The sequence below is a fragment of the Opisthorchis viverrini genome (genome assembly GCF_000715545.1).
Source record: "Opisthorchis viverrini unplaced genomic scaffold opera_v5_99, whole genome shotgun sequence".
Classification (NCBI taxonomy): Eukaryota; Metazoa; Platyhelminthes; class Trematoda; order Opisthorchiida; family Opisthorchiidae; genus Opisthorchis; species Opisthorchis viverrini.
This window is the reverse complement of record NW_008751754.1, coordinates 248,269-259,874: the sequence shown is the minus strand read 5'-3', so window position 1 is coordinate 259,874 and position 11,606 is coordinate 248,269. Positions and strand designations below refer to the sequence as shown.

The window sequence follows — 11,606 nt, the reverse complement described above, 5'->3', positions numbered from 1 at the left end:
GGACTTCCAGATGCTATGTGCGCTTTAACTTGAAAATTTAGTCATTCGGTTGAAAACACTCACGACAGCGCCGCGTGACAAGCTGTTTCGTAATAGTTTCCGGCTCAGTAAGTCCAACCCTCAGCTAGTTCGACACTTATCTCCACCACAACTGCCTTCTCCCTCACTTATGGTGATTTCTTCGGAGCACCAGATAAAAAAAGTAACTAGTAGCCTGCAATGAATGTTCAAAATTTCTATACAACCAACAGGACGTGCAACTAAAGCATGTATCACTTGTATTGAAAAATGTGGACCTGTCTACCCGATCGTCGTTCATCTTAACGGTACACGTTTGACTCATCGTACCATACAAACAGTAAACCCAGATCACGGATGGGATGTGAAAACAGCCTAATAATAATAATAATAATAATAATAATAATAATAATAATCGTTCACTCGTAACACTCTTGCGGTGTCTAGCTGCCATGCCACCCGACGGAAGCACGAGGTCTGATATACTGTTAGGTTGCTTAAGCCTAGAAAGAATCAGCTGAGGGTTTGTTTGAACTTCGGACCTTGCAGTCAATAAGTTCACGCCCTAACCACTGAGCTATCTCAGCTCTTGTACTACCATGCTCTTGATGCTGTCCATATACTGTTAGGTTGCTTAAGCCTAGAAAGAATCAGCTGAGGTTGGGTTTGAACTTCGGACCTTGCAGTCAATAAGTTCACGCCCTAACCACTGAGCTATCTCAGCTCTTGTACTACCATGCTCTTCTGTGATGCTGTCCAACAGCCGCTCCCCCACAATCTCCACCACACAATCAGCCCACGTCGTCATTCACACCAACCTCACCAAGTCACTCTCATCTACTACTGAACTGATAGTTTCGTTTCCTTCTTCCTTTCTCAATTTCTCGTCAGTTCTGTTTTCCCATCTTACTGCAATCTCCAAGAATTCAAAGGTCGTGTTAACAGGCATTTCAACAGACCACCCAAGAGATGTTACTGCTTTGTACTCGGGTTTCTAATTTTGAACCGTCCCTTGCTATGTTTCCCGTATTTGCGCGTAATAAGTAAATATGCCCCGGTATATCCCACAGGCTCTCCATTCAAAAACGGTGACGAGGATCCAATTTGCAAAAGCGAGTCCCGCTAAATTATTTGAAACCCCGTGCCAACAAGGGTTCCACACGCGTTGATGTGTCACTACTAAACCTTTTGTGTTGCACTCAGGTAGATACAACGATTTCGGTGTCCAGTTGAGAGCACAGCAAAGTACCACCGAACTTGAAAAACAGAATTCCTCCCATGAATGTGCAATCCAACTCAACCAGTCATAGCGATGCGAACTACGCCGCTGCCTTGTTTGTAGAGTTGTCCTCAAAAAAGAGGCGCGGTCCTGATGCATACCCTAGTTGATGTATTACGGGTGATGTGTCTGAAACCTTACACACGAGTTAACCCCTGTCCTGTTGAACAGTATACTCCATGAATACGTTGTTCTACCGATGCAGTATAAACGTGAGGGGATAAATTCCGACCGGTGGAACTGTGCAACCACATGGCTACATAAATTGTCCAACAAGACCGAGATCCTGTTTCATTGCAACTTTCGACTAGATTTAGTGGACTCAACGGACTTGGTCCCTCTGATTGGATGTTACTTGACAGAAACAAGCATTAACTGTATTAGTAAGTCAATATATGAAGTGATGAACGTACCTGGGGTCCGCTGATGAAAGCAGTTGGTACGAAACAGAAAGACAAGGTTTCCAGCACGCCCGGGAATGTTTGTAAAGCTGACTGTTTTTGGTAGGCGGATCGTTCAGACTGGTAGAAAAATCATAGAAATTTGTGTGCATATTGAAATTTTGTTTACAATTATATGTAGCTAGATGTGTAGCGTTAGGGGACATTCAAATGTCAAATTGAAAAGTTCAAACGATAAACAGAATTAGACCTGAGAACCACCGGAAATAGATGAGTGGAATACTGGCATTTACTTCTTTTCTGGTAGCTCAGAAAATCGGTTTCACTAGCTAGAGACGTAGAGGAATCCGAGTCACCTAGCTGGATGCGGTTTTTCAGGGTCCAGCTGACTCCTTCTCACCTAGCAGAGGCCACTGCATCGGATTGGAGATCGAAAGTACACTCAAACAATGAGGAGTGACTCACGTCCACATCATTCTCGTTTGAGCAGTCGACCTCCTGTGCCGGCAAAATCATTCTGGTCAGTCCATACCAGAGGTGGAACTGGAATTGAATTCCGATCTTATTGGAGTTCATCAGCAGTGCAATCCTTGGCTTTGCTGGGGTTTGAACTCCGGACAGCTGAGCGTGTTACGACTCCACCAGCACACGCCGGATGCATCTGAATTTTCACGTCTGAACAGGTGAACATGTTGTTTTGTGTGTGACGACCGCCTGTAAAGACCCCCTAATCGCATCGCTCAAGCGTGAACAAGTTCGCCTGTCCAGATTTGAAAATTCAGATGCGTCCAGCGTGCGTTGGTGTGTGACAGGCTCGCCTTGCATGTCCGGTGTCCGGAGCTCAAACCCTGGCACGGCCAAGCATATGCACTACTGATGAGTTCTGGTAAGAGCGAAACTGAAGTCCAGTGCAGGAGGATGACTAATAATGAGTGATGTGAACGTAAATTCTGCAAAGTCAGCAAACAACTACAACAAAATAAGTGATCCAGTTAATAAGTAGAAGGTTGGTGGGACTTCTGTTCGCAAAAGCTGACTCAGTACATATCCAGAAGTAAAATGCATCCCCTCTTTAACGACTGGGAGAAAACAAGCTCACCTGATCTTGCTGAAGGGAATCGTTACAAAGATGACCCTCAGATAGGGGAATATAGTACCGCATCTACATGTTTTACTCCTACTTGCTACACAACTCCATTCCGTTTTTATAGCTATAATACAACATGAACAAAGAAAGTCCAGTGAGAGACATGCAAGGAATAGAATAGAATAGAGTACAATAGAATAGAACAGAAGAGAACAGAACAGAATAGAACAGAACTGGAAGAGAATAGATTGGAATAGAATGATTACTTGCGTACTACGGAACAAACAACCAGGCATTCCTAATGATACAAAAAACGTTGTTCAATGCGGCGCGAATTAGCTGAATTAATCAACTGGCAAGCAAAAAACAACTAACCACGTCTGGTTTCGAGTCTCCACAGTCCTAAATGATTGACGGATGAATATTGTGAACTTCTGGATGCATTTTTGACTTCGCGATAATCAGAGCGCAGCTAATATCTAGTTTCGTCAAATATTGGCGTGAAAATCGCTTACGAGTACCCTGGTATATAATAGGTACTTGTGGAGATGTTGCTCCGTTGACATTGTTGTTTGGCTATAATGCGCATGATCCTAAATCTTGATCTAGAAACGAAACGGCCGGAGGAGAGAAATCTAACTTTGTGCGGTATTGTGGGAAAGACCGTGAACAAAGTAGGAAAAACCGTCAAACAACTTCAAGAAAGCATCCGTAGAAATTGAGCTGCGGATTAGCCTGTGATTAGCATGAATTGTGCTAAAGAGAAGCGCCCAGTTGTAAACCACAAAACTAATCAATAAGTGGGATCAAGGTTTTAGTCAACATTGAGCTTTATATGACAAAATTAGCAATGTCACATTAGAAGAGAAGTCTTAGCACAACTGATGCAGAAAAGACAGAGGCGATATCCACATTGTGCAAATCTTTCAAACTACATAAAGTATGGTCTGCGCATTATGACAATTACACCAGCTCTGTAACTTCATTTCAGTGGACAATGAGCAGGTGATCCATTGTATTCACGTGACAATCACGTGGTAACATCGACCGTCATCATCAGCTGGTTTGAGGACAACTGCACGTATGGTGAGGATTCAGTTGAGTGCAAAACAATGAGCATATTTGATGAAATATCATCACAAACGGAAGTTGTAGCTTCCGAAACATATACCCCATAGAAGGCAGGTGGTAAACATTTGGTGTGATGAAAGTATCACATGTACACTTGCTCTCAAGTCATGCGACGAATTCACATGCCCTGAAAATTCCGAATCGGAAAATCATTCGCTGCCGATCTTGCCGTAAAACATGTCTGCAAAAATGGAGGATGAACCGCACAGTTTAACTCTGTTCAGTGTGCCAGCTATAAACCATTTGCCAAGAGTACACTGACCCCAGCCAACACAGTTTCTGTCAAGGGTGATATAGCCAAGCATTGGGGGCGATGACACAGTCAGCTAACTATGGCTGAATCATTCTGGCTGTCTGAAGAAGTGAAAAGCCGAACAGCTACACAGTGAGAACAGTCGATTTGACGAAAGAGCGTCACTGACTGCGTGGTTGAGCCACGTCTGCCAGGATCAACAACCACTGATGAGTTGTTCCAGAATGTGCATCCAGGGAGACGGCAGTTGTCAACTCGACCAAGTTTACAGGCTAGTGTTTTCATACTTCGTTTCCATCTCATAGACAGTTCAGTACATGTCTGGGCAAAAAGACGGTCCCGTGACATATGAATTCATGACCTAACCAACGTGATCTAGAAGGCGTGAGTAGACCACCAGAAGCGGGGCGTTTCTTCTTCCTAAACAATCTGGAGTACCTCAATATTATTATTAATCCGATGTTCGCAATCGACCCAATAAACGCTTCGGAGAAATCGACGGTCAAACACTCACAGCTTTCGTGCAGCCTTCGCATGGAGGCCACGGTTTTGATGCATAAAGTACCGTCGCAGTGCGTACGAAAAAACTGACGTCGAGTCTACCTCGTAGGTCTCGAAGGTTGATAGAAGCCTTACCAACCTTCCGGATTCGAGAAGTAAATTCGTCTCCAGTCAGTCCACTGGAACTTATACAACAGCCCAGGTAAGCAAATTCATCTATCATTCCAAGTGGCTCGTCGCAAGCATGAGATTTGAGTTTTATCTCACCCAATCTTGTAGTATCACTTTCCACTTCGAACGTGTGAGGTGTGTACCAAACCGCGCGGCAAAATGAAGGATCTTTGAAGCATCTTCGAAGGATCTGAAAAAACACGGGCGTACTCACCGCTGTGAAAAGCTTGCTGTATAGCCGTAAGTGTTAACAGGAGTTCGTATACGGTGCGCCGGGCACCGCCGGAGTTTCTCAAGATCGACAAATTCAAAAGCTGCCTTCAGATTGAGAAAAATGACGATCTTCGGACGCTGTTCGAGCTATGGTTAGTGCGTTCTCAGAGAGCTCAAAACCCAATTGATTCTCACAAATCTGTCTGCCCAGCAATCATCCAAGATGCGCGAAAGAATGCCAGGAGGCCACCTGGATGCTACGGCTACTAGTCTGATGTCATGTTGGTTTTCACAAGCGGTTCCTGAGCCTTCTAAGAAGAGTGGAAGAATGGAATGCACCAAAGGAGAATGGCGGCAAGGTAAATTTATTCAGAAGAGGAAGAGAGCTGTCAGAAGCATAAGCCCCACCTTTTTACCTTCACTGGCATATGCAAAAGTGCATGAAAGGCTTCTGGCTTCCGTCCTTTGTATACCAGAGAGATATCATCATCATTATCGACAGCACGACGTCAGGGTTCAACACTGATGCTTTGCTGCCATATCATCAAGAGAAAAAAGAATTTTGTGCTCATGGACCGGGAGGCAGAGACCCAAAGTAAAAAGAGAGTTGTAGGATGACAGCGTACCCGGCAACTGCAAAGGTACATGTAATTACGGGGAATTCGGAAAATATTGAGTTGTCATAATTTTCCCCGTTCGATTTCCCAGTTCCTTTGTCCTAAGTCGGCAAAGCAACAAGTGCTAGCCTGAAATTAGGTAGGAACAAACCATCAAACATGTTATCCTGAGTTGGGAAATGGTGTAACACTTTTGTCAGAGACATCAGCTGTTTGTCGTGACGTCCCACACCATATGCAGTGTTTCATCAAAACGGGGAGAAGTCCAAATCTGTGAGGTTTTGGGGTAAATATGCGCATTCAGATCCTTTTGGGGAAATGGCGGTTGAGATTTCGAAACAAGGGACAAACAGTGTGACCCCCCCCCAATCTCTTGGAGTCACGGGGTGCGTGAAATCAGGACACAGGAATGTGAAGTAACACACTTTAGTTCTAACGTTTCATTCATTGTGAGCTGTTTTGTTTTTGGCAGCCAAACTGATACGAACTCAGTCCCATATCGTTTAGGCTCAGTGATAATAATTTCGATTGGTGCATTCGCGAGATCAAATGACACAATAGAATCAAAAACAAACTAAACGTGGACCAGTTATTCTAACTCATGAAATCCATGCACACGTTCTAGTCGATGTTCACAAGGAATTAACCTCTATTCGAATTCAAAAGATTTCCTTGCTCCCATCCGAACCGGACAGACAGAGACCTGAACAACGGTGTGGCCTCTGCTGATGAGCGCATCTTGCATACGCACCAATCAAATCAGTTGACCTTACAAACAGGACAGATAAAACTGACGATGACTCACATACCGGACGCGGCATTCGGCACGTATTCAGGTGATGGTAATCCCTGAAAAAGGTTGCCAATGCTAAACAGAACACTTGGGCCATAGCAGCCTAACCCATTTCACCGTCTCTGACCTCACATTATTCATGTACGTCACATACCTCAAAGCCATCAAGAAAAACCTAGCCTCTGTCAGACGGAGAATAAATGCCTGAAAAAATACCCAAAGTGCCTACCATCAGCTTACCGTACACGCGTGGTTTGGGACAAACTAACCTGATTCAAACACTGACTGACTGTCATCGCCTCGTATTGCATTACCCTCGGAGCCTTGTGTTGCATGGCATAAAAATACATTACATTTTGAAGAATACCACGAAAATATTGCATTTGCGCATTTTCACATGCTCCGATTTGGAAGCCTCACCGGTTGTATCAGGGCCAAACTTCTACGATGTTTACTTTGGAATTTTTCTACTGGACAATCTCCTGCTGAAAAGTTTACAATAGATTCATAGGTTGGTGAACGGTGACCCCCTATTGAAAGACGGTCAAAATACCTGTGGCCATTTAAGGACAGTTAGGACTCTAGTATTAACCCTACTTCGCAAACACGACTAGTCGGAATTTTAGTCTTTTGAAAAAAATATGTCTTTCTAACTCATCCTGTCTTTATTGCGGCTAGTGAGGTCAGTCATACTAGAAGTCACTGGTAGGGTAGATGGTGTCTGTCGACAGAGGAAGGGTTAGAGAGAATTAGGACACACGTAACTAAACCGTGAGTTCATAACTCAATATCCATTAGTCAAACTTTGTTACCAAGACCACCGGCAATCGGTGGATGAGCAAATCGGCATTTGCATTGACCTTGGAGGTAAGTCGCGATCGATCTATACCTATTTTTGGTTCACACGCAATGTCTGAATGAGCTTGGTGTTTAAGGAAATGTATTATGTCTCGTAACTGGATGAGCCTCACATGCTCTCTTGGATTGTTTACAATTAACTTAGTAAACGTCACAGAGCTCAGCATTCATTCCTGAGGAGGTCTCTACAGAATCCCATGGACGAAATGGAAGAAGGAAAGTTATTTATGGCCACGATGTTTCCCTTCACGTTCCCATGAGACAGTCATACTTCATAGGACAAACGTATGTATACAGTTGGATTCATTCTAGGTGGCTTGGTTGGACTTTTCCGGGTTCCATGCAAAAGTAGGTACAGTCTCCCCATTCAACCCATGTATCCAACAAAATACCCCCTAAATACATCCATATTTGGACGATCAACATCACTCAACCGAGTCAAACTAGGTGTAAAGCCGCTACACAAACCTCAGGTTTTGATGCGTCAAAAAGATCCCAAGTAAGACCAATCAATCGAAGACATAAAATGCAGTACGGAGTCGTCCAGTTGATGTCGTAAGTTCCACGATTGTAGATATAGGATCCGGAAAGTAAATAAGCCTGGAACAATGTAAGGAGGGGGATCAAAGGAGACAACCAACCATGTTGAAAACAAACGCGAAGATAACGCTGAGCTTTGTTCGGAAACACATGTAGTTGACAAACATAGTGACGAATATTCCAATAAACATGTGGATGATATCGAGACCTGTAGAGACAAAATGAAACTCACCGAGATCCGAAAACTTACCGAAATTCCAACTAAATAAAAACACTCCGCATAGGAGAAGAAAGAGCTGGCGTTGCGGGACAGACCATTTTCCGGAAAGTAAAGAATACACTATGGAAATCGGGTAACCTAGGGTGATGATCACTAAAGTGGATGCACAAAACAAACCGAGTAGGACGGACAGCAAAAGTCTCGTTGCAATTATGTCCGTTTGTAGGGTGTTTGCCACGCTAGAAGCAACAATATCCAGCCAATCGAATGGGATCATTCCAACGATGGAAATTATCGCACAATTACTTCACTCGATTAGGGGACCGACGGAGTTTGCTAGGATTCCACGTACAATCTACAAATGAGGAGAAAGAATGACTGCCGGAGAAGTGAATAAGGAAGGACGAGACACCAATTCCTATGACAATAAAACTTAAGCAGATCCGTGCAAGCAGCGTGGTAGCTCCTTTAGGCTTCTGCGGTTCATAAAACCAACGAGGGAGTATCTTAGTACGCTAACACTAAATCCTTCATCTATCTACCTTTGCTCTTTTCTTCAAAATAGGGCTCTCAAATGATTCATGATTGTACAGCAGCGAAGCATCACTGTTGCACACCGATGTCTTGCTGTCGATCACGATGATGATGACTGCCTTGGGTGAACGGATGTGGTCATCAAGTTTGTCCTCTATGCCGCAAGTGCAAACTTTCGCAAACAACCCATATGAGGGTGGACAATAAACGGCAAAGAGTCGGCGGAGCTCTTTTAGGGAACAGAAAGACAGGTGGAACACAGGAAATCGGAGAGGTTAGTAAGGCATTCCGATGTATTGTGTGAAAGAAAACCAATGGGTCCAAACGTGCAGCATACCTTCATCCTCTAACGGACTATTTGGGTATCTCAATTGGCACATGTACAATCCATATTTACTGCATTTCGATAGATATGAAACAGGGCACTTCTGTGTTTCGCAAATCAGCTGAGTCGTGTTTTCTGAAATAGACGTCTTTCGAAAAAAGGTGGAAAAAGGTCGAGACGAGTGTGGGAGACCCAGTCGAAAGTATAGATGATGGTACGTTTCCTCGGTCACACAAGCACACGGTCCCGAGTTTCAACATTTTTTCTGTAACTTCATCGAAAAAAGCTAGGTTTTACGGGGATTGACACCACTGATTGTTTTGCCATACATCTCGAGTTTTGTGAATGAACATCAGACAGTATATGACTACCCCGGCACTGTGGAGGAGACTGACTTACTGTGCGCCCCAAACAACATTTGTGCAGAAACGAGAACGTGCCATTATTACGGATATATAATCAGGCTCCAGAGTTTCTGAGGCACCAACCAATTGCAGCCTCTAAAAAAACAGATTCTCAGGGAATCATCAGCGGTGGTGTTAACAGAGGGAGGATGGATGTGATAAAGGGATGATCCATGGAATGGAAAAAGAGCCCCCGGTTCAGGTCCAAACCTAACACGTCGATAGGTACCATTTGAGCAGCCCAACAGAGCCTTACAACCAGTGTCCCTTGTAAGTCAAAAAGGTTGTGTAGAATTTCGCATTCCTAGGTAGTTATGGTAGCCATGAAGGAAGCGTCTAATGAAGTCAGCGCAAAAATCTCAAAGACCCGAATCATGTTCGCTAACATGAGTCACCCGCTGCGTCAAAAAGGCATATCACTGGGTTCCAAATGTCGCGTGTACCAGGCAATATAGCCCATGAAAATGAAGCCCCAGCGAACTGCTTGATTTTCGTTACATTGCAAAACTCAATGAGCACAAACAATACACGGCTTTTTTCATCTATCCATTTCCATAGACTGTCATGAAGCCCTCCGTTCTCAGGGAACCGGTCCCACCATGATTCTACTGCATGTTCCTCACGAACATACGACAGTCGTCCCAAGCCGGTGGCTCGATAACTGGATCATGCACAAGTGTCTCCCAGCTATGGAGACCACATGTTGCGAAGTCACACGACCGACTCGACCCTCGCCTCAGCAGCCTCTATGTAAATGCTTATCAGGGCTACATACGAAGGCACTCGTTGGAGATGCATACTACCGTGCCAGTAGGACAGAACAGTGAAGAAATCCCACCCTGTGCGAGGTCCAGTTTTTCGCAGTGTGATAATCCGATTTGGTAAACATATCTGAAAAGTCCCTGTCCACTTCAAGAGAACTGGGGAAAGGACCAAAGGAAGCTCGAACAGACCTAGATGCAATTCAGTAACAACAGGGCCACAATCCGGACATATCGGATCGATAGAAATGCGTAAGAACGCTACGCCTAGGCTCCTCTCGTCTCATAAGGTATGACACCGAGAAGGTTGGAGGTCGATAGGATTATGCAACCACAGAACACAATGCATGGAGAGGATAATCTCACACAGTCATCATGGATAATACACCAATGGTGGAAACTGGTGCTCAACTGCCAAAAGACCATGGAAGAATAAACCCCTAGTAAAAGGTGGAAAAGGAAAGAAATGAGATCTTGCGAAAAAAATCTATATCCCTAGAGAAGCGCCGAGAGCGAGGTGTTAATCTTCCCAATCCACTGAAATGAACACGCCCCAGTATCATGCTCGGGTAGGACGCCATCAAGTGAACCTTCAAGAACCCCAGCCAACACAATCCAATCACAAAACGACGGACAAGCATTAGCTAGGCGGTTTGGATAAAACATACCAGCCAGCACGCCACTAGGATCGGTTGCGTGCCACGTCCCGTAGGGTTCCCAACCACGCGCAAAGAAGATCACGCGGACCCCACTCAGGAAGGCGACAATATCCGATAACATTAATTTGACAACAGCCATTTTTCCTTCGCACTACTACGCAACGACCTGTCCTCTGAGTAGAAAACGGGACTTCTTAGGTAGACAGTGGTCGGGCATGCGCGGTGCATGACCTAACCATCTTACCCTGATGAGCCGTATATGATACTCAAGAGCATCCGACCCAGTATCCAGTACTCGCTTACGGACTGTTTCATTAAGTACACGCTGCAGCCACCTGAGGCGTTTTATACCAAAGATATATCGGTGATCAAACATTTGGGGAGGTTGGGAACATTCCGATTAGGGAGGTCAGGTTTCACAACTATATGATACGACTGCTTCCACGGTCATTTTGTGGACACGGTCCTTTAACCGCAGTGATATGCGTCACTTACGCCAAAGGTGAAGCAAGTTGGTGAATATCGCTCATTTCTTAAGGATGAGTGTATTGGACTCATCCGCCGCCGTATAACCTATGGCTAATGGAGCTACTGAGATAAGTAATAACTGAAAAGGTACATATTATTAAGACCATGGACTTTGAAGGTGAAAACGGCACACCGTAACAGGGGACCATTTCCGACATTCTACTCATGGTAATTTGTGGTCAAATGATGGTCAAATAACGGAAGTGTCATGGAGATAATCTATACCAACCAGTCCTTTTCCAGATGTGAATTCAGCATTCTGACTCACTCCACGATGGTGTCAGTGACAAAACTAAACATAAACGTGGAGAGG

General features: G+C 44.5%; 2 protein-coding genes across 2 annotated transcripts in view; one reads left to right on the top strand and one right to left on the bottom strand.

Moving 5' to 3' along the window:
• The window catches only part of T265_05274 (hypothetical protein), a gene marked incomplete at both ends in the record, with an annotated part of 15,632 nt that extends 13,269 nt beyond the window's left edge, over positions 1–2,363 (top strand). The window contains one exon of the mRNA XM_009170249.1: positions 2,106–2,363. Coding sequence (XP_009168513.1) covers positions 2,106–2,363 — 258 coding nt within the window. The remainder of the gene's footprint in view (positions 1–2,105) is intronic.
• The window catches only part of T265_05273 (hypothetical protein), a gene marked incomplete at both ends in the record, with an annotated part of 39,371 nt that extends 28,467 nt beyond the window's left edge, over positions 1–10,904 (bottom strand). Inside the window, 6 exons of the mRNA XM_009170248.1 lie at positions 1,711–1,818; positions 7,791–7,922; positions 7,964–8,235; positions 8,495–8,588; positions 8,625–8,845; positions 10,775–10,904. Coding sequence (XP_009168512.1) covers positions 1,711–1,818; positions 7,791–7,922; positions 7,964–8,235; positions 8,495–8,588; positions 8,625–8,845; positions 10,775–10,904 — 957 coding nt within the window. The remainder of the gene's footprint in view (positions 1–1,710; positions 1,819–7,790; positions 7,923–7,963; positions 8,236–8,494; positions 8,589–8,624; positions 8,846–10,774) is intronic.
• Positions 10,905–11,606: the final 702 nt, after the last annotated feature.